Genomic DNA, 23,552 nt, shown 5'->3' with positions numbered 1-23,552 from the left:
TGTAATCAGGACCTAAAGTTAATTTCTTTGCCATATTTTGCATATTTTTACTTTAGTGCCTTATTGCAAACAGGATGCAAGTTTTGGAATATTGTTATTCTGTACAGGCTTCATTCTTTTCCCTCTGTCACCAGCGGCCTAATGGTGAAATCCCTGACCGGTCACCTTTCTCTCCGGCAACGGAGATAGGAAGGACGCCTGTGTCTTTGTAGTGACTGGGTGTATTGATACACCATCCATAGTGTAATTAATAACTTTACCACGCTCAAAGGGATAGTCAATGTCTGCTTTTTAAAATCATCTACCAGTAGGTGCCCTTCTTTGTGAGGCATTGGAAAACCTCCCTGGTCATTGTGGTTAAATCTGTGTTTGAAATTCACTGCTCGACTGAGGGACCTTACAGATCATTGTATGTGTGGTGTACAGAGACGAGGTGGTCATTAAAAAATATTTTTAAACACTATTATTGCACACAGAGTGAGTCGATGCAACTTATATGACTTGTTAAGCACATTTTTACTCCTGAACGGATTTAGGCTTGCTATAACAAAGGGGTTGAATACTTATTCACTCTCTTCAAATTTTTTATTAATTTGTACAAATGTCTAAAATCATAATTCCACGTTGACATTATGGGGTAATACATTTTAAATTCCCACTAACACAATAACATCTGGAAAAAGTCAAGGGGTGTGCATACTTTCTAAAGACACTGTATAAACATTACATACAGTTGAAGTTGGAAGTTTACATACACTTAGGTCATTAAAACTAGTTTTTCAACCACTCCACAAATTTCTTGTTATAGTTTTGGCAAGTCGGTTAGGACATCTACTTTGTGCATGACACAAGTAATTTTTCCAGCAATTGTTTACAGACAGATTATTTCACTTATAATTCACTGTATCACAATTCCAGTGGGTCATAGGTGTACATACACTAAGTTGAGTGTGGCTTTAAACAGCTTGGAAAATTCCAGAAAATAATGGCATGGCTTTAGAAGCTTCTGATAGGTTAATTGACCTGTGGATGTGGATGTATTTCAAGGCCTACCTTCAAACTCAGTGCCTCTTTGCTTGACATCATGGGAAAATCAAAAGAAATCAGCCAAGACCTCAGAAAAAAATTGCAGACCTCCACAAGTCTGGTTCATCATTGGGAGCAATTTCCAAATGCCTGAAGGTACCACGTTCATCTGTACAAACTAAAGTATGCAAGTATAAACACCATGGGACCACGCAGCCGTCATACTGCTCAGGAAGGAGACGCGTTCTGTCTCCTAGAGATGAACGTACTTTGGTGCGAAAAGTGCAAATCAATCCCACAACAACAGCAAAGGACCTTGTGAAGATGCTGGAGGAAACAGGTACAAAAGTATCTATATCGACAGTAAAACGTCCAATATCGACAGAACCTGAAAGGCTGCTCAGCATGGAAGACGCCACTGCTCCAAAACGCCATAAAAAAGCCAGACTACGGTTTGCAACTGCACATGGGGACAAAGATCATACTTTTTGGAGAAATGTCCTCAGGTCTGATGAAACAAAAATAGAACTGTTATGCCATAATGACCATCGTTATGTTTGGAGGAAAAGGGTGGAGGCTTGCAAGCCGAAGAACACCATCCCAACCGTGAAGCACGGGGGTGGAAGCATCATGTTGTAAGGGTGCTTTGCTGCAGGAGGGACTGGTGCACTTCACAAAATAGATGGCATCATGAGGATGGAAAATTATGTAGATATATTGAAGCAACATCTCAAGACATCAGTCAGGAAGTTAAAGCTTGGTCGCAAATGGGTCTTCCAAAGTTGTGGCAAAATGGCTTAAGGACAACAAAGTCAAGGTATTGGAGTGGCCATCACAAGGCCCTGACCTCAATACTGTAGAAAATTTGTGGGCCGAACTGAAAAAGCCTGTGCGAGCAAGGAGGCCTACAAACCTGACTCAGTTACACCAGCTGTCAGGAGGAATGGGCCAAAATTCACCCAACTTATTGTGGGAAGCTTGTGGAGAGCTACCCGAAACGTTTGACCCAAGTTAAACAATTTAAAGGCAATGCTACCAAATACTAATTGAGTGTATGTAAACTTCTGACCCACTGGGAAAGTGATGAAAGAAATCAAAGCTGAAATAAATCATTCTATCTACTATTATTCTGACATTTCACATTCTTAAAATAAAGTGGTGATCCTAACTGACGTAAGACAGAATGTTTACTAGGATTAAATGCCAGAAATTGTGAAAAACTGAGTTTAAATGTATTTGGCTAAGGTGTATGTAAACTTCCAACTTCAACTGTACCTTTAATAACTTTGACAACTATTTGTCAATCCGTTATTTAGATGACAATTGCATGCATTGCTAGATTGTTGCTGTAGAATAATAGTTTCATTTAGCCAAAGCATCAGGGGATAAGCAGGAAATTGTGGTAACCCACTGCACTCTCGTTCTCCGGTGCGTATGTCTATGTGTGTGTGTGTGTGTGTGTGTGTGAGAGAGGGAGAGAGAGTCAGTGTGTAGATGATATTTCCATTGAAAACAACAAAATAGAGGTAATTCATTCGATGCAATACCATTTACTGTATCCTTCCATCACGTTTACCAAGTAGCTCAATACATTTTTAGAACTATAGATTAGACCATAAAACACTAGCAGTCAAAACATGAGAACCCTGAGTACAGTACCCGTACAGAGATATGCTCACCGTCCCAATTCGGACTCCAACTCATAGTAGTCAGCCAGGGTCTCCTTCTTCGATCCATCTATCCAGTAGTCTGGAGCTGGGGATGCCCCTGCTCTGGACGAGGGTATAGTGACTTTACGCATCACCAGCTAGCCAGACGGATTCAAGTATATTGACAGCTCTTCTCCCCTGCTGCGATTCAAGGCTTGACTCAGTTACAGTGGTGTGAAGAAAAGCGAGTTTGAAACCTTCCAAACGAACGGAAGAATATAAACATGGAAGAATATAAACATCAGTTACAATACTATTTGAAGGACTGGGTAACGTAGTGAATGAAATTGGTCCTGAATGCATATTATTCACAGCCGCCAGCCCGCTTCGCTACCATAATGCAAGTGTACTGGAAAGGCAAGTATACAGAGGAGTCTGCGTTTGAAGTTTCCACCGGGTCTTACTGCCGCAGTGTTAACATCCGAAAGCATTGTAGTTATCTTTACCTGAGGTCACAATCAAGTACGTAATGTTTGTTACCATAATCATTGTGGTGCTTTTTATGACACATAAATACCATTTGAACTATGTAATTATAGCGTAATTATTTCCACAAAAATGTGTATATTGAGGGCCAAATAAAAAAATCAAATACAGATTTTCCAGCCCTACAATAAACAGGAAATATTTTCATTTGTCTTTTTAAAATAATTAATACTGACAAATAACAGGAATGCAATTGATGCTCAGTAATCTTATCTTTAAATGATAACACTTTCATATTTGCCGAAGATGCAAGACATCTGAGTAAGATGTAGGTACAGTGCCTTCAGAAAGTATTCATACACCTAGACTTATTCCACATGTTACAGCCTGAATTTAAAATAGATTAATACAAATAAAAACATCTCACCCATCTACACACAATACCCCATAATGGCAAAGTGAAAACATGTTTTTGAAATGTTTGCACATTTATTGAAAATTAAATATATCTAATTTACATAAGTATTCACACCCGAGTCAATACATGTTAGAATCACCTACAACTGTGAGTCTTTCTGGGTAAGTCTCTAAGAGCTTTGCACATCTGGTTTGTACAACATGTTCACATTATTCTTCTACAATTCTTCAATCTCTGTCAAGTTGGTTGTTGATCGTTGCTAGATAGGCATTTTCGAGTCTTGCCATAGATTTTCAAGCTGATTTAAGTCCAAACTGTAACTAGGCCACTCAGGAACATTTAATGTAGTCTTGGCAAGCTACTATTTCGCCTTGTGTTTTAGGTTATTGTCCTGCTGAAAGGTGAATTTGTCTGTCTTTTGGAAAGCAAACAGAACCAAGTTTTCTAGGATTTTGCCTGTGCTTAGCTCCATTGTTTATTTTTATCCTAAAAAAACTCTGTAGTCCTTGCCGATAGCAAGCATACCCATAACATGATGCAGCCACCACCACACTTGAAAAAAATTAAGACTGGTAATCAGTGATGTTGGATTTGCCACAAATAGAAGGTTTTGTATTCAAGGACATAAAGTACATTTCTTTGCCAATTTCTTTGCAGTTTTACTTAGTGCCTAACTGCAAACAGGATGCATGTTTTGGAATATTGATATTTTGTACAGGCTTACTTATTTTCACTCTGTCATTTTGGTTAGTATTGTGGAGTAACTACAAAGTTGCTGATCCATCCTGTTTTCTCATATCACAGCAATTCAACTCTAACTGTTTTAAAGTCATCATTGGCGTCTTCGTGAAATTTCTGAGCTGTTTCCTTCCTCTTCGGGAACTGAGTTAGGAAGGACACCCATCTTTGTAGTGAATGGGTGTATTGATACCACAGGAGGTTGGTGGTACCTTAATTGGGGAGAATGGGCTCGTGGTAATGAGTGGAGCGGAATGGTATCAAATACATCAAACACAGTTCCCAGGTGTTTGATGACATTCCATTTGCTCTGTTCCGGCCATTATTAATGAATGCTTTCTTCATTTTTACCCATCTGCCAATAGGTGCCCTTCCTTGCAAAGCATTGGAAAACCTTGCTGGTCTTTGTGGTTGAACCGGTGTTTAAAATTCACTGCTCAACTGAGGGACCTTTCAGATAATTGTGTGTGTGTGGTATAGAAATTAGGTAGTGATTCAAAAAGTACCATTATTGCACACAGAGAAATCCATGCAACTTGTGACTTGTTAATCACATTTTTACTCCTGAACATATTTAGGCTTGCCATAACAAAGGGGTTGAACACTTATTGACTCAAGACATTTCAGCTTTTCATTTTTCATTTGTAAAAATGTCTAAAAACATAATTCCACATTATGGGGTATTGTGTGTAGGGCAGTGACACAATGTTCAGGCTGTAACAAAACAAAATGTGGAAAATGTAATGTAATACATAAAATAGTTAACTGTTTTATCTTCCTTACCATCGAAACACATTCAAATGAAGGGCTTGTCTAACCCTCTGTCCCAAGCCCAAACCCGGCATAGCTGGTCATCCTCTAGGACTCCAGCAAAGCCTAGCTACAGAGGGGGACTCGCAGACACCATCTGATCCACTACCTGCTCTGTCGTTGTGAGATAAAAACTATAATCCCCAACAGGACTGTGAAAATATATTGATGTATCCGATTTGTCTATGGAGTACAGTACATGTACACATCTATTTTGTCCTCTGTATAATCCTCATTACTATGCTGTGTACCATCGAGACAGCAGGGAACATCTTAAAATGTGGTAACTCATGCTGAACCAATGAACATCAAATTGTATTAGGGTAATAACGTAAAGTGAAAACAATCTGGAGTAATACAATGATAACAATCATGTCTATTTTAAAAAAGGTAGTTACATCAGGTTTTGGTCAATCACGATTTCATTGAACATCATATTTTAGACCATTACAAAAGCATTAGAGCACATAATATATCATATAAAATGTGGCCAACTTCTCTTGCATCAAGAGTGAAACTATAGTCCACAATGCTGTATAGAGATGTATACATAGATCGGTGTGAAAAACTACATAAATAAAAGAAAAATGAAAGAGGGTTGGTTGGGAGAGGCACACTTCAAAGCAGTGCACTCTTGGTGTATGACAGCAAACACAGGCTCTGATTGAAAAGTGTCTGCATGGATGTCCACATCTCCTCCAGTTTCTCAGATACTCTAGATGCCTCCTCCATGAGCTCTGGTTCCTGGGTGATCAGTCTGAGATGCAGCTAGAGAGAGAGCGAGAGCGAGAGAGAAACTATACGGAGTTGGTGAAGGAAACTCAGAAGTAAGACAAACCATACAGGAAATACACACGTTATGAACCTTTGAAACAAAGTGTGTCTGTGGTGCTGTGAAGTCAAAAACACATTGTTCATGTTCTGTAAAGATACAATTTGAATTCAGGTACTCAACAAAACTGAGCTTAGTTTAAGAGTGAAACAACAGAACTACATATCAAGTCAAACATGTTTTCTTAATAAAACATTTACTTTTTATTTGACTTCTAGAAATGTGGTCATTGGTTTTGATTGAATTGTGTATCACAATTTTTTTTATTTAATTTATTTCCAATGTTCTGACTCCATCTGCTGGTTGCAGATGTAAGTGGGTGACAGTCAATGCAACAGAAAATAGATTTCCCTCTTCCTCTTCCTGACATCGTTGATATCATTTAACATTAAGCTGCTATTATTCCTGTGTAGTGACGCTATAATTACTGGAGTAATAACATCATTGAACTCATGTGTAACAATAAAAGCTCAACATGTCAATTAAATCAATAATAACAGTGTTATAACACAGATAACAGCAGCTTATTAACATAGCTACAGTGTTGGTGACTAGAATATTGATATGGTTACCTTCAGGAAGAGTGCCAGGTAGGCCTGTGCCAGATCAAAGTCCCTCTTGGAGTTCAGCATGCTGGCCACCATCTTCAGAAAGTTGGAGACATCCGACTTCATCAGGGTCCAGACCTCGGAGCTCCGCATCAATACCAGACGGACCCATCTCTTTCAGCATCCCCACAGGGCCATCATCTGGAAGAAACAATGAGGATGGATTATGACTCGTTGTATTTGTATTGACCTGAGGTATCAGCAGAGTAAAAGTGTGCCAAAACATCCTCTAGTTACTACACATGCTAATAACTTGACATCGGATTTAGCAGTAGGTTCAAGTATTGAGATTCTAAAAGACATTCTTCAGTTTTTATGGCCTTAGAAGTGATTTGGGGTGAGAGGAATTTCTATGCTTGCAAGAGGTGCTGTGAATAATTGATCGCAAAGTGATATTCAGACTTGCAAGACGTTTGATTGATTTTGTCATCACAAAATAAATAAATACATATATAGACACTGAATAAAGATTTTCTAAAACGTGACCAGGATTGCACAATAAAGTCGGGGACTTATTTCCATTGTGGTCCCTATTTTTTTTTTTTACATAAATACATATACAACTACTGTGAGTAATTGCTAGCTAAGTGAGATTCAAACATACATTTGTTGCAGAGTGTGGCAGATTCTAGCTGTTGGTAGAAAGCGGACTTCTGTGCCAGGACTCCAAAATTCACAATCTTTGACTGTGGAAAAAGTAAACAAAATACACATTATTGAACCCAAATAACATACAGTACTCAGATTTGCTACACACATAATATCTTGTCTCAATTTTCTAACATCTGTGACATTGGCTCACAGGCAAACAGGCAAGGGAATAAAACAAATATCGCTAGAACCTATTTCTTGAATTCTAAATATCAGACATTTGAAAGCTCTAATTTTGACCGTCATAATAGCTCTGATGGCAGTAGGATTACCTTTATGGCCCATTGAGGTACTTAACACTGTGTTGTAGCACTAATTATGGTCAATTTAGACTGAGAATAGTATCTAGTTATGGTAAGGGGTGAAATAAGTACAGCCACTTATAATTGTAACGGTTTAGCAGATTATAAAAAAAGAAGACCAGTCTTAACATGGCTAAAAGAAAAGGAATAACATATACTGTTTACAGGAATCTCACTCTACATCCTTAGATGAAGTTGTGTGGAAAAAGGAATGGGGTGGTGAAATAATATTCTGTCATGGACAAAGGAACTCAAAGGGTGTGATGATATTAATTAACAAAAATGTCAATCTGAATGTGCAAATAATCAGGAATGATTCGCAAGGAAGGTGGATCCTTTTGAATATGAAAGCGGACGAAAAAGAGATTTGGCTCATTAATCCATATGGTCCAAATCAGGCTGATCCACACTTCTTCGAAAACATTTATACCAATTTATTGAACTTACAGGCAACACATGATCTAATCACTATGGTAGGAGACTACAACACAGTGTTAAGTACCTCAATGGGCCATAAAGGTAATCACTCTACAAACTATCATCACCATGCCCTTAAGGAAATCACAAATATTATGGACACATTAGAAATAGTGGATATTTCGAGACCAAAATACCCCAACCTAAATCAAATCAAATCAAGTTTATTTTATATAGCCCTTCGTACATCAGCTAATATCTCGAAGTGCTGTACAGAAACCCAGCCTAAAACCCCAAACAGCAAGCAATGCAGGTGTAGAAGCACCTAGTGAGATATACATGGAGACTTAATCAAGCTAGTCGTCTTGACTACTTTCTTGTCTCCTTCTCTCTTGCATCAAAGGTTAAAAAAGTTTTAATAGGAGACAGAATGCGATCGGATCATCATCTAATTGGCTTTCACATAACTCTTTTATAGATTTTCCACGTGGACGGGGATATTGGACATTTAATCAAAGTTTACTGGAGGACAACTTATTTTTTAACTAAGACAAAATAATTTATAACTGAATTTTTCCAGTATAATATAGGTTCAGCAAATCCCCTTACTGTTTGGGATACCTTTAAATGTACCTTCAGTGGTCATTCAATTCAATATTCATCAATAATTAAAAAGCAGTTTCTGGCTAAAGAGAAGACTAACGAGGGAAATCCATGAACTAATAGTACAGGTAGATAGCAATAAAATCGATACTACAGAGATACAAAATAAGTTAGAGGAAAAACAAAAAGAACTTGAGGAACTTATTCAAGAACAATCTAATGTAATCTATTACAAAAATAAAGCAAACTGGATGGAATATGGAGAAAAATGCACAAAAATTCTTCCTGAATCTCCAATATAGGAACGCTAACAAAAATAATTTGCAGAAACTCGTTACTGAAGACGGAGTCATCTATGATTCTCCAACTTATATTTTAAAAGAGGAAGCTAATTATTTTAGGCAGATGTTCTCTTTTCCGTCTCATTCATTCCCACTGAATGAAGATTATGATAAGGAATTCTTTCCAAATAATATTAAAAAAAATTTAATTAACAAATGTACAGAAAGATCAGTGCGAAGGCTAAATTACAGAGGAATAACTTTTTAAGGCTATTAAATCCTTTCAGTCTGGAAAAACCCCAAGGTTTGATGGCATACCAGTAGAGGTACAGTGGGGAGAACAAGTATTTGATACACTGCCGATTTTGCAGGTTTTCCTACTTACAAAGCATGTCGAGGTCTGTAATTTTTATCATAGGTACACTTCAACTGTGAGAGACGGAATCTAAAAATCCAGAAAATCACATTGTATAATTTTTAAGTAATTAATTAGCATTTTATTGCATGACATAAGTATTTGATCACCTACCAACCAGTAAGAATTCCGGCTCTCACAGACCTGTTAGTTTTTCTTTTAGAAGCCCTCCTGTTCTCCACTCATTACCTGTATTAACTGCACCTGTTTGAACTCGTTACCTGTATAAAAGACACCTGTCCACACACTCAATCAAACAGACTCCAACCTCTCCACAATGGCCAAGACCAGAGAGCTGTGTAAGGACATCAGGGATAAAATTGTAGACCTGCACAAGGCTGGGATGGGCTACAGGACAATAGGCAAGCAGCTTGGTGAGAAGGCAACAACTGTTGGCGCAATTATTAGAAAATGGAAGAAGTTCAAGATGACGGTCAATCACCCTCGGTCTGGGGCTCCATGCAAGATCTCACCTCGTAGGGCATAAATGATCATGAGGAAGGTGAGGGATCAGCCCAGAACTACACGGCAGGACCTGGTCAATGACCTGAAGAGAGCTGGGACCACAGTCTCAAAGAAAACCATTAGTAACACACTACGCCGTCATGGATTAAAATCCTGCAGCGCACGCAAGGTCCCCCTGCTCAAGCCAGCGCATGACCAGGCCTGTCTGAAGTTTGCCAATGACCATCTGGATGATCCAGAGGAGGAATGGGAGAAGGTCATGTGGTCTGATGAGACAAAAATAGAGCTTTTTGGTCTAAACTCCACTCGCCGTGTTTGGAGGAAGAAGAAGGATGAGTACAACCCCAAGAACACCATCCCAACCGTGAAGCATGGAGGTGGAAACATCATTCTTTGGGGATGCTTTTCTGCAAAGGGGACAGGACGACTGCACCGTATTGAGGGGAGGATGGATGGGGCCATGTATCGCGAGATCTTGGCCAACAACCTCCTTCCCTCAGTAAGAGCATTGAAGATGGGTCGTGGCTGGGTCTTCCAGCATGACAACGACCCGAAACACACAGCCAGGGCAACTAAGGAGTGGCTCCGTAAGAAGCATCTCAAGGTCCTGGAGTGGCCTAGCCAGTCTCCAGACCTGAACCCAATAGAAAATCTTTGGAGGGAGCTGAAAGTCCGTATTACCCAGCGACAGCCCCGAAACCTGAAGGATCTGGAGAAGGTCTGTATGGAGGAGTGGGCCAAAATCCCTGCTGCAGTGTGTGCAAACCTGGTCAAAAACTACAGGAAACGTATGATCTCTGTAATTGCAAACAAAGGTTTCTGTACCAAATATTAAGTTCTGCTTTTCGGATGTATCAAATACTTATGTCATGCAATAAAATGCAAATTAATTACTTAAAAATCATACAATTTGATTTTCTGGATTTTTGTTTTAGATTCCGTCTCTCACAGTTGAAGTGTACCTATGATAATTCATTTCAAAAATTGTGTTTGAATGTACTTTGGCACACTGATTATGGCACAGTATTGTTTTCCTCCATAAATATTGTGGTGGAACATTCTATTCAAGTGAGAGAGACTTGGTCATTTCTTCAAACAATCATCTTTATTCAATATCGATTCAACTGTCTTGACTGTTGGGCCGAGAGCCTACCCTTTTACAGACCATACTGTTCCTTATATACCTGATACCAAGATTGCTCAGTCATAGCTGGTTCAACCCCCCGACCCATATAGATTGGGGGCACAATAAGCCACTTTGGGTTCATCCTCTGGTCATCTGCCTCTGCTGTTGTCTCCCAGATGACAGGATAATTAGGAATACTGTGGCCTTTGTTCTGTTCCTCCATGCTATCTCGGTGACACCCACCACATCTGATCTATGGAACGCCAGCTGTAGTTTTTTTTAATCACCAAGCCATCGCTTAATCAGTTGCCAACCCAAGCTCCATAAAGACTTCTCTCAGTTAGCTCAGAAAGAAGAGAGTCCTAAGATCCTTACTCTATTAAATAAAACAACCATTTGGTGCGTAAATATAACATCCTCTTGTAATACTGCTACCACAATATCTAGTCAAAAGGACCGTTACAAGTACCTATAAAATCAAGGACACACTTCCTCCATATTGAATATCTTTCATTATCAATGCTTGAATAATTGGCTGATACCACTGTTACATGTGCCAGTCCAGATGGTGTGGGGGCTTTCTGGCCCCTGTGCTGGGTACAGAGTAAGTGCTCCATGGGCTCACTGTGGCTGTTCAGTAGTTACCTTGGTTGGGACAGGTTCCTGGCAGCATGATCACAGTGGGCTCGTAGTCTGAAGGCAGAGGGCGCAGTGATACCATACTGCACAGCGTGTTGTTGGACCTGGAAACACACAACATAGAATACTCAAGAATAATAGTAAATATTACTAACCTACTTGATTTTAATAACACTGAATTGTACTACCGAATACTACCAATAACTTCTCATACTTCTCATACTCCAACACATATCTTTTGAGATATCAAATTGACAATATTAACACTAATTTGCTGAGTCACATTTGTTCAAAAGACTTTGCTAATCAAGATGTTTCCTTTATCAGCTAATTCTTGTTAGCAGTTTAAATAAGTCGAGATGTGATAAGATGAGTGCCTATATGAGTGTGAACATTAAATCTGCCGGTTCCCTAATAATGACATAACCTGAGAATGATTTTGACTCCCACACCCCATCTTTCCTTGATGTGGTGGTGACTCTTACCATAAGTATATCCCCAAGCTGTCGACATGGGAGGAGGCCAGAAAGTCCCCAGTTGGTGACATGGTGAGACTGACTGCAGCCGAGTCTACCAAGAAGCAGTCCACCAGGCTAAGAAAAAGAAGAGAAATCAAGTCAATGACTGAAGGCTGAGAGGGAGTTTCCACTGGAAAGCACTTGAAAGCGATTACATTAATTGATACACTCAATTTATGATAAAGTGAAACAAAGATGGCCTGAGAAATCTTTGGACAAAGGTCATCTCATCGATCTCAGTTTGTGGGGAGAGGAAATGACAAAGCAGGGCTGGTGACATCACTTTACATCAGTAAAGTGTAAGGGCCCGGTCCAGAAACAAACCCTATTCCCTACCCTTAACCCGCTACCCTCAACCCGCTACCCTCAACCCCCTACCCCCAGTTAGGGACATGCTAAACTACTCCAGAAGTGACAGGGATGGTCTTACCAGCCGGAGGGGAGATCCCATGTCCTGATGGTACAGTTCATGGCTGCCGTTATCAACCAGCACCCGTCTGGGCTGAAAGTCTGAGGAGTATCATCAGACAAGAATAACAAATATTTGAGGGAAAGAGTGAGTGCGAGATCAAATCGAGAGAGATGTGCTAAACAGAGAAAGGGAGAGGGAAAGAGATGGAGATAAGGACTCACCATGTCATTGACCTGTCCTCGATGGCCAGGGTGCTTGCGAACAATCCTCTTGGTCTCCACGTCCAGAACATTCAGCGTGAAGTCATCCAGAGCGATGGCCAGCATACCACTATACCAGGGCAAGGAAAGACTGCAATCAGACACTAGTCTACTGCTATGTGATAACCAAGTGAAACAAATCAGTGTATAAAGTTAAAGGAATAGTGCTGTCAATTAATCCCTTTATCTCCTTCCCCAGCAACAGATTAATACCATTTTTCTGTCTCTGAGTCCATTATGAAGGAAGTTCGATGTAGTTTCGTGAGCCAACGCTAACCAGAAGTCATGCGCTAACACTAGTTAGCAAAGGCTTGCAAAACTACCGCTAGCTTCCTTCATACTGGACACACAGACATAAATCAAATAAAAAATGTCACATGCGCCATGCCAAATCTTTTCAGTCTCCTGAGGGGGAAAAGGTTTTGTCGTGCCCTCTTCACGACTGTCTTGGTATGTTTGGACCATGATAGTTCGTTGGTGATGTGGACACCAAGGAACTTGAAACTCTCGACACGCTCCACTACAGTCCCGTAGATGTTAATGGGGGCCTGTTCGGCCCACCTTTTCCTGTAGTCCACGATCAGTTCCTTAGTCTTGCTCACATTGAGGGAGAGGTTGTTGTCCTGGCACCACACTGACAGTTCTCTGACCTCCTCCCTATAGGCCGTCTCATCGTTGTCAGTGATCAGGCCTACCACTGTTGTGTCGTCAGCAAACTTAATGATTGTGTTGGAGTCCTGTTTGGCCATGCAGTCGTGGGTGAACAGAGAATACAGGAGGGGACTAAGTACACACCCCTGAGGGGCCCCAGTGTTAAGGATCAGCGTGGCAGACGTGTTGTTGCCTTCTCTTACCACCTGGGGGCAGCCCGTCAGAAGGTCCAGGATCCAGTTGCAGAGGGAGGTGTTTAATCCCAGAGTCCTTAGTGTCCTCGAAGCTCATCACTAAGCTATGGTGTTGAACGCTGAGCTGTATTCTCACAAAGGTGTTCCTTTTGTCCAGGTGAGAAAGGGCAGTGTGGAGTGCGATTGAGATGGCGTCATCTGTGAATCTGTTGGGGCAGTATGCGAATTGGAGTGGGTCTAGGGTGTCCGGGAGGATGCTGTTGATGTGAGCCATGAGCAGCATTTCAAAGCACTTCATGGCTACCGACGTGAGTGCCACGGGGCGGTAATCATTTAGGTAGGTTACCAGGTTAAAGAAGGTCTCCATGGGTTCATATGACTCTGGGAAATTAGAAAATGGGCTTGACTGTCAAATCCTACACTATCCCTTGAAGTTGGAAGCAATGCAGTCAAATAAGTGCTATTTTTCTCCTGTGGTGTTATCTGACCATTACCTGTCCCGGTGCAGGTGTGTGGAGGCGGGCGAGGTGCCAAGGTCAATGGAGTGGACCAGCTTCCTAGATTTGAACTTCCAGATCTTGACCAGTTTGTCAGCTCCGGCACTGATGATCAGCTGATTAAGTCCATCCACGGAAACGCCGAGCACCGGCCCCTTGTGAGCTACAGAGTCAGAGATAGGACAAATTAAGCTGAATCTATATCAGAAATCATGAGCTAAATATACACAAGCAATTGTCTTTACGGGGGTACTTACCCTTGTCCTCTCCATATTGACCTCTATGCATGCCGGACTGCATGTTGTAAATGTCAATGTGTCCAGATGAGAGTCCTACCACTACAAAGTTACCATATGATGTGATACCTACTGCCTGAGGGGAGAAAACACAGCTTTTAACAACATAACTAGCACGTATATTATGTTTGTTTCTGTGTAACAAACGATCTTTACCAAATGATTTGGGTTCATTTTACACCAAAACAAACTGTACATGACCAGTAATGTATTTAGCTACCGTAGCGTGGACGTTGAGAGCACGGTTCTTATTGAAGCGTTGGGGTTCCAGCCTGTGTGCTCCCATGCTGCCCTTCTGATAGTTCCAGGTGGTCGTCATGAGGTACCCTCTGTGACATGCTACTATACTGTCCCAATCACTCTGACGGGCACACTCTACATCACACATAGAATCAGAGAAAATGTCAACGTTTTCAAAGAATTAACCACATTCAATGATAAAAGGTTCCACATAAATACAGACTAGTTGAGTATTTTTATCTCATGAAGGTAATCGCAGTTTTAAAATATTCAAGTTGCTAAACTTTTTTGTTGTTGTTGCTTAACATACCTGAGGCGAAAATGGTAATGGCGGGAAGCTTCAGTTCGTCCAAGCTTTTCTTTTTGGATTTCTTCTTGTTGATGGAACCTAGTTACCAATTGGTTTATTTTCATGAAGAATACAGGAAACAAGGATTTATGCATGTAAACAAACAGTATTGAAATTAACATCTCGTTGTCCATAACAGCCATCTTTCCGCGAAAGAGAAAATAAATCGTACCATGTCCTAAACTCCTGTTGAATCTCTCATGAACAGTGGAGAACGACTGCAGAGTACCATCTTGACCTTAGAAAAAGAAAGAGTACAGCGGATTAGGGAGAAATCTAATAATTTTACTAGAAACTCATAGATGCCTGATACATTTACATTTTAGTCATTTAGCAGACGCTCTTATCCAGAGCGACTTACAGTAAGTAGCGAGTGCACATATTTTCATACTTTTTTCTGTACTGGTCCCCAGTGGAAATCAAACCCACAACCCTGACGTTGCAAGCACCATGCTCTACCAACATGAGACAGCAAGTCACACATACCAGCACTGAGAATGTGATGTCCGTTCAGGCCGTGGTGCTGGACCTTAGTGGGCGGGGCGCTGTGTCCCAGACAACTCCTGAGTAGACGGCCTCCTCCGCCCGCCGTGTCAAAGATCCACACCTGCGGAATAGGACTTTGATCATTCAAAACTCAACGGTCAAATATATTAATTCTTCATAACCCTATGGTATGTTGGTACTGGATTGTGTTAGCAGTGCTGAATTTGCAACTAGTGATGTCCTAATAAAAGCTTTAAGCTATGTAGGTAAAAACTGTGTATTGAGACATGACTGAAAAAAGGACAATTGTTTACAGCAATTTAACACTGATGCCCTCTAAGTACCACTAACCCAAATGCCGTTATCAGCCCCATTGGTGATGAGAAGAGGCTCGCCATGGAGGAATGTTAGTCCAGCGATAGCTGTGTTGTGGGCATCTCTCATCTGACACACAAGCTTTTTCTCCTCTAGATCCCACAGTCCAATATGTCCGACAGGACTACCAGCCGCCATTACCAGATGGCCATCTATAAAATAATCACATCAGTGTGACAAGGTAAGTAAACATTTTTTAAAGCATATCAAGACCGATTTTTTAAATAATTTGACGCAAAGCAGTTACACATCACTTACACAAATGAGGCCACACAATCTAGTTATCACATCATTATAACCATAATAAATACAACACTACGTTCACCTGGTAATGTCACCTGTTCTGAAGGACAATGAAGTGACTGGGCCCCAGTCTTGCTGGAACTTCATCAGTGACTCATCAAACTTGATGTTGTGGATGATGATCTGACCCGATGATAGGCCAATGCCCACAACATCCACAGCTGGGGTCTGACGAGAAAGTTTGAGGAAAAGAGTGGTAAAGGGTTTCCACTAGTTACCACAAACACAAAGTAGAAATTGGCTATATCATAAAAAAACGCATTTAAAAAACTACATTTGCTTTTTTGTCTTAATTTATGGTTACGGTTAGGCATAAGGTTAGCAGTGTGGTTAGGGTTAAAATCAGATTTTAAGAAGAGAATTTGGGGAAATATTCGGGGTATATGACTTTGTGGCTGTGGTAACTAGTTGTGACCGCTAAAGAGAGATGAGCTGGGCATTTCTGATTGAACATAAATATTACACTGTGTACAAAACATTATGAACACCTTCCTAATATTGGAGTTGCAGGAATTGTCCGTAGAGCTCCGAGACAAGATTGTGTTGAGGCACAGATCTGCCGAAGGGTACCAAAAACTTTCTGCAGCATTGAAGGTCCCAACAACACATCACTCTTAAATGGAAGAAGTTTGGAACCACCAAGACTCCCTAGAGCTGAGCAATTGGGCCTTGGTCAGGGAGGTGATCAAGAACCCGATGGCCACTGACTGAACTCCAGAGTTCCTCCGTGGAGATGGGAGAACCTTCCAGAAGGAAACCATCTCTGCAGCACCACCAATAAGGCCTATATGGCCAGACGGAAGCCACTCCTCAGTAAAATGCCCATAACAGGCCACTTGGAGCTTGTCAAAAGGCACCTAAAGGACTCAAAGACCATGAGAAACAAGATTCTCTTGTAGGATGAAACAAAGATCGAACTCTTTGGCCTGAATGCCACGCGTCAGGTCGGGAAGAAACCAGGCTCCGCTCATCACCAGGCCAATACCATCCCTACAGCGAAGCATGGTGGTGGCAGCATCATGCTGTGGGGATGTTTTTCAGCGGCAGGGACAGGGAGACTAGTCAGGATCGAGGGAAAGATGAAGGGCGCAAAGTACAGAGAGATCCTTGATGAAAACCTTAGGACCTCAGACTGGGGCAAATGTTCACCTTCCAACAGGACAACAACCCTAAGCACACAGCCAAGACAATGCAGGAGTGGCTTCGGGACAAGTCTCTGAATGTCCTTGATTGGCCCAGCCAGAGCCCGGACTTGAACCTGATCAAACATCTCGGAAGAGACCTGAAAATAGTTGGCACACCATCCAACCTGACAGAGCTTGAGAGGATCTGCAGAGAAGAATGGGAGAAACTCCCCATATACAGGTGTGCCAAGCTTAGCACTTTTGGGGCGGCAGGTAGCCTAGTGGTTAGAGCGTTGGACCAGTAACCAAAAGTTTGCTAGATCGAATCCCCTAGCTGACAAGGTAAACATCTGTTGTTCTGCCCCTGAACAAGGCAGTTAACCCACTGTTCCTAGGCCGTCATTGTAAATAAGAATTTGTTCTTAACTGACTTGCCTAGTTAAATAAAGTTTAAATTAAATAAAGCGTCATACCAAAGAAGACTCGAGGCTGTAATCGCTGCCAAAGGTGCTTCAACAAAGTACTGATTAAAGGGTCTGAATACTTACGTAAATGTGATATTTCCTTTTTTTAAATTTTATACATTTGCAAAAAAAACATTTTTAAACTGCTTTTACTTTGTCATTATGGGGTATTGTGTGTAGATTGACAAGAAAAAATAACAATTTAATCCATTTTAGAATAAGGCTGAAACGTAACAAAATGTGGAAAAAGTGAAGGGGTCTGAATGCACTGTATGCCCCCCTTAGATATACAATGGAGATGTATATAAGCCCTACATGCTTAGAAGAAAAGGTTCTGGATGGAACCATAACTATTTTTATTGCACCCCTAAAGATTCTATATATAACCCTTTTGTAGGGTTCTTTGATCAGAACCCCCAGGGGTTCTTCTTCACTGAACCAAAATTGGTTCCATATAGGACCTTAAGTGGTGTCATACACTGCTCAAAAAAATAAAGGGAACACTTAAACAACACAATGTAACTCCAAGTCAATCACACTTCTGTGAAATCAAACTGTCCATTTAGGAAGCAACACTGATTGACAATAAATTTCACATGCTGTTGTGCAAATGGAATAGACAAAAGGTGGAAATTATAGGCAATTAGCAAGACACCCCCAATAAAGGAGTGATTCTGCAGGTGGTGACCACAGACCACTTCTCAGTTCCTATGCTTCCTGGCTGATGTTTTGGTCACTTTTGAATGCTGGCGGTGCTCTCACCCTAGTGGTAGCATGAGACGGAGTCTACAACCCACACAAGTGGATCAGGTAGTGCAGCTCATCCAGGATGGCACATCAATGCGAGCTGTGGCAAGAAGGTTTGCTGTGTCTGTCAGCGTAGTGTCCAGAGCATGGAGGCGCTACCAGGAGACAGGCCAGTACATCAGGAGACGTGGAGGAGGCCGTAGGAGGGCAACAACCCAGCAGCAGGACCGCTACCTCCGCCTTTGTGCAAGGAGTAGCACTGCCAGAGCCCTGCAAAATGACCTCCAGCAGGGCAAAAAGTGACCAGTTTCAAATATCATTTTCAGTAAAATAAACTATTCAATATAATATTTATACACACAAAGGTATGTGAACACCCCCTCAAATTAGTGGATTCGGCTATTTCAGCCACACCCGTTGCTGAAAGGTGTATAATGTCGAGCACACCGCCATGCAATCTCCATAGACAAACATTGGCAGTAGAATGGCCTTACTAAAGAGCTCAGTGACTTTCAACATGGCACCGTCCATATTAATGCCCATGATTTTGTAATGAGATGTTTGACGAGCAGGTGTCCACAAACTTTTGGACATGTAGTGTTTATTCATCATAAGTGAAGGAATGGCTACTTTATCTCTTTGTTCCTAGCAAATGCTGTTACTTTTCTCCCATTTGCAACATAGACCAGTATGCGATCAGCTGCTAGGTATGATATGTCCTCTGGAAGTGCATTACCTTTAGAAAATATCACACATTCCGTAAATCTATTGTCAAATGGTAACATTGATAGCTATATATTAGAAATTAATAAAAAGGTAGCTTGACTCAGTGACATGACATCATACACAGTGGGGAAACCTTCTGACATACATCAACCGAATCAAATCTTTCTGATGTATGCCCTTCCTTGACACATGTCCACATTGGGAAGAGCAAACAGTGGCAGATTTGAGAGATAGCTATGTATTATGTTGTAGATTTCTGTAGGCAGGAAGTCCTGCTGTGAATGGTAATGTTAAATCACGAAATGTGCGTGCGTCCTACTTACTGACAGCAACGATTCCAAGTTTCTTGACTTGCAATATGACAAATAGTTGACAACATCACTAAACAAAACAATTGAATGGACATCACCAAACAAAACAATGGACGTCACCAAACAAAACAATGGCCAATGTATTGTGCAAAAGGGTGAACTGATAACTTACTCTTTTTAGTCATTGCTATGGTTACTGATAACAAGGCACAATGATGATCACCACTAGGACCACTAAATAACCACTTTTATTTAGAGATTAGAATTAGCAGACTGGTCTCAGACCTGACATAGTAAAAGTAAATCCGGGACACTCAAATTAATATGATATGTTAAGTTTGGTATGGTTACATATAATAAGGCAAAATACAAAAAAAACTTCTAGCAACCCAAAGGATGCATTTTCAAATCTCATTACATACAACTTTAGCATTATAGCAACTACTTAGTACTTTTTAGCTACTTTGCAACTACTTAGCACGTTAGCAAACCCATCCCCATCCCCTAACCTTAATCCCTAACCCCTTAGTTCCTAACATTAGCTACAACAAATTGTAATTTGTAACATATTGTACTAATTGCAATTTGTAACATATTGTACTAATTGCAATTTGTAACATATTGTACAAATTGCAATTCAGATCCTGCTTCTGATGTCTGTTTGAGTGTTTGTTTAATAGCCTACTGATTCCGTGAGCACCAAGCCTCACACAACCACAACATGTCGGATAAACAATTTCACAAATTTGGCTTGTCAGGGGTGTGCTTTAGGACCATGCGGACGCCTCCGAGCTATGGGTAGGCTGTTATCCAACTGAATATTAAAAATAATAATAATTGTCCCCCACTTCTAAAACCAAAGTTGCACCCCTGTTGTAATCTAACAGTACCTGTTTGGCACACATAATATGCATGCATTGCTCCTTACCTTCTTTTTCTGGATCTCCAGTATTTTCCACAACTTGTCAAATTTATTCAAAATTGCCCCTTCACCTCCTGAGCATCCAGTAAACATTATGATATGATATAGGTCTGGCCCTATTGGTCACGCGCATGCAACGCATTGTCCCTAAACAAATGAGGGATTTCGGAAACAGAACTTTTCAGACAGAAATGGCTGTAATTATGTCAAATCAATAGTTAAAGTGACTGTGCATATATGATACACAGAGAGTAGCAGCAGCGTAAAAAGAGGAGTTGGGGGAGGCACAGAATGCAAATAGCCCGGGTAGCCATTTGATTACCTGTTCAGGAGTCTTATGGCTTGGGGATAAAAACTGTTGAGAAGCCTTTTTGTCCTAAACTTGGATCTCCGGTACCGCTTGCCATGTGGTAGTAGAGAGAACAGTCTATGACTGGGGTGGCTGGGGTCTTTGACAATTTTTAGTGCCTTCCTCTGACACCTCATGGTGTAGAGGTCCTGGATGGCAGGCAGCTTAGCCCCAGTGATGTACTGGGCCGTACGCACTACCCTCTGTAGTGCCTTGTGGTCGGAGGACGAGCAATTGCCGTACCAGGCAGGGATGCAACCAGTCAGGATGCTCTCGATGTTGCAGCTGTAGAACCGTTTGAGGATCTCAAGACCCATGCCAAATATTTTTAGTTTCCTGAGGGGGAATAGGCTTTGTCGTGCCCTCTTCACAACTGTCTTGGTGTGTTTGGACCATTCTAGTTTGTTGGTGATGTGGACACCAAGTAACTTGAAGCTCTCAACCTGCTCTACTACAGCCCCGTCGATGAGAATGGGGGCGTGCTCGGTCCTCCTTTTCCTGTAGTCCACAATCATCTGCTTAATCTTGGTTACGTTGGGGGATAGGTTGTTGTTCTGGCACCACCCGGCCAGCTCTCTGACCTCCTCCCTATAGGCTGTCTCGTCGTTGTCTGTGATCAGGCCTACCACTGTTGTGTCGTCTGCAAACTTAATGATGGTGTTGAAGTCGTGCCTGGCCATGCAGTTGTAGGTGAACAGGGAGTACAGGAGGGGACTGAGCACGCACCCCTGGGGGGCTCCAGTGTTGAGGATCAGCGTGGCAGATGTGTTGCTACCTACCCTCACCACCTGGGGGCGGCCCGTCAAGAAGTCCAGCATCCAGTTGTGGAGGGAGGTGTTTAGTCCCAGGATCCTTAGCTTAGTGATGAGCTTTGAGGGTTCTATGGTGTCTGAACGCTGAGCTGTAGTCAATGAACAGCATTCTCACATAAGTCTTCCTTTTGTCCAGGTGGGAAAGGGCAGTGTGGAGCGCAATAGAGATTGCATCATCTGTGGATCTGTTTGGGCGGTATGCAAATTGGAGTGGGTCTAGGGTTTCTGGGATAATGGTGTTGATGTGAGCCATTACCAGCCTTTCAATGCACTTCATGGCTACGGACGTGAGTGCTACGGGTCTGTAGTCATTTAGGCAGGTTGCCTTTGTGTTCTTGGGCACAGGGTCTATGGTGGTCTGCTTGAAACATGTTGATATTACAGACTCAATTAGGGACATGTTGAAAATGTCAGTGAAGACACCTGACAGTTGGTCATCACATGCCCGGAGCACATGTCCTGGTAATCTGTCTGGCCCTGCAGCCTTGTGTATGTTGACCTGTTTAAAGGTCTTACTCACGTCGGCTACGGAGAGCGTGATCACACAGTCATCCGGAACAGCTGATGCTCTCATGCATGCCTCAGTGTTGCTTGCCTCAAAGCGAGCATAGAAGTGATTTAGCTCGTCTGGTAGGCTTGTGTCACTGGGCACCTCGTGGCTGTGCTTCCCTTTGTAGTCTGTAATAGTTTGCAAGCCCTGCCACATAAGACGAGTGTCGGAGCCAGTGTAGTATGATTGAATCTTAGCCCTGTATTGGCGCTTTGCCTGTTTGATGGTTCATCGCAGGGTATAGCAGGATTTCTTGGAAGCTTCCGGGTTAGAGTCCCGCACCTTGAAAGCGGCAGCTCTGCCATTTAGCTCAGTGCAAATGTTGCCTGTAATCCATGGCTTCTGGTTGGGGTATGTACGTACAGTCACTGTGGGGATGACATCCTCGATGCACTTATAGATAAAGCCAGTGACTGATGTGGTGTACTCCTCAATGCCATCGGAAGAATCCCGGAACATGTTCAAGTCTGTGATAGCAAAACAGTCCTGTAGTTTAGCATCTGCTTCAACTGACCATCTGACCACTTTTTATATATTTTATGTTGCAGCATCAGCATCACGGACAGCGCATAAAACACTTAATGTTCTGTGGTGGTCGCTGCAGCACGGAGGAGAGAAAGACAACGGGTGCTAGTCAGAGTGACTCGCTGTCAATTATTATTATTTTATTTCATTTTAAACACAGCAAGTCTGAGGCTGCCACAATCAAATCAATTGCGGGCAGACTGCATCTAGTCATGTGTGTGTCCTAATTACAGTTCAAGTCGGAAGTTTACATACACCATAGCCAAATACATTTAAACTCAGTTTTCACAATTCCTGACATTTAATTCTAGTAAAAATTCCCTGTCTTAAGTCAGTTAGGATCACCACTTTATTTTAAGAATGTAAAATGTCAGAATAATAGTAGAGAGAATGATTTATTTCAGCTTGTATTTATTTCATCACATTCCCAGTGGGTTAGAAGTTTACATACACTCAATTAGTATTTGGTAGCATTGCCTTTAAATTGTTTAACTTGGGTCAAACATTTTGGGTAGCCTTCCACAAGCTTCCCACAATAAGTTGGGTGAATGTTGGCCCATTCCCCCTGACAGAGCTGGTGTAACTGAGTCAGGTTTGTAGGCCTCCTTGCTCGCACACGCCTTTTCAGTTCTGCCCACACATTTTCTACAGGATTGAGGTCAGGGCCTTGTGATGGCCACTCCAATACCTTGTCTTTGTCGTCCTTAAGCCATTTTGCCACAACTTTGGAAAACCCATTTGCAACCAAGCTTTAACTTCCTCACTGATGCCTTGAGATGTTGCTCCAATATGTCTACATAATTTTCCTCCCTCATGATGCCATCTATTTTGTGACGTGCACCAGTCCCTCCTGCAGCAAAGCACCCCCACAACATGATGCTGCCCCCCCCCCCCCCCCGTGCTTCACAGTTGGGATGGTGTTCTTCGGCTTGCAAGCCTCCACCTTTTTCCTCCAAACATGACGATGGTCATTAT

General features: G+C 41.7%; 1 protein-coding gene and 1 pseudogene across 1 annotated transcript in view; both read right to left on the bottom strand.

Moving 5' to 3' along the window:
- The window catches only part of LOC139557637 (calcium/calmodulin-dependent protein kinase type IV-like), a 37,841-nt gene extending 32,453 nt beyond the window's left edge, over window positions 1–5,388 (bottom strand). The window contains exon 1 of the mRNA XM_071372739.1: window positions 2,706–5,388. Coding sequence (XP_071228840.1) covers window positions 2,706–2,827 — 122 coding nt within the window. The 5' untranslated portion in view covers window positions 2,828–5,388. The remainder of the gene's footprint in view (window positions 1–2,705) is intronic.
- A 105-nt stretch (window positions 5,389–5,493) lies between these two features.
- Window positions 5,494–20,434, bottom strand: LOC139567563 (WD repeat-containing protein 36-like; annotated as a pseudogene).
- Between the last annotated feature and the right edge of the window lie 3,118 nt (window positions 20,435–23,552).

This window comes from Salvelinus alpinus, chromosome 1, assembly GCF_045679555.1.
Source record: "Salvelinus alpinus chromosome 1, SLU_Salpinus.1, whole genome shotgun sequence".
In the NCBI taxonomy this organism is placed as follows: domain Eukaryota; kingdom Metazoa; phylum Chordata; class Actinopteri; order Salmoniformes; family Salmonidae; genus Salvelinus; species Salvelinus alpinus.
This window is presented reverse-complemented; position numbering and strand designations above follow the sequence as displayed.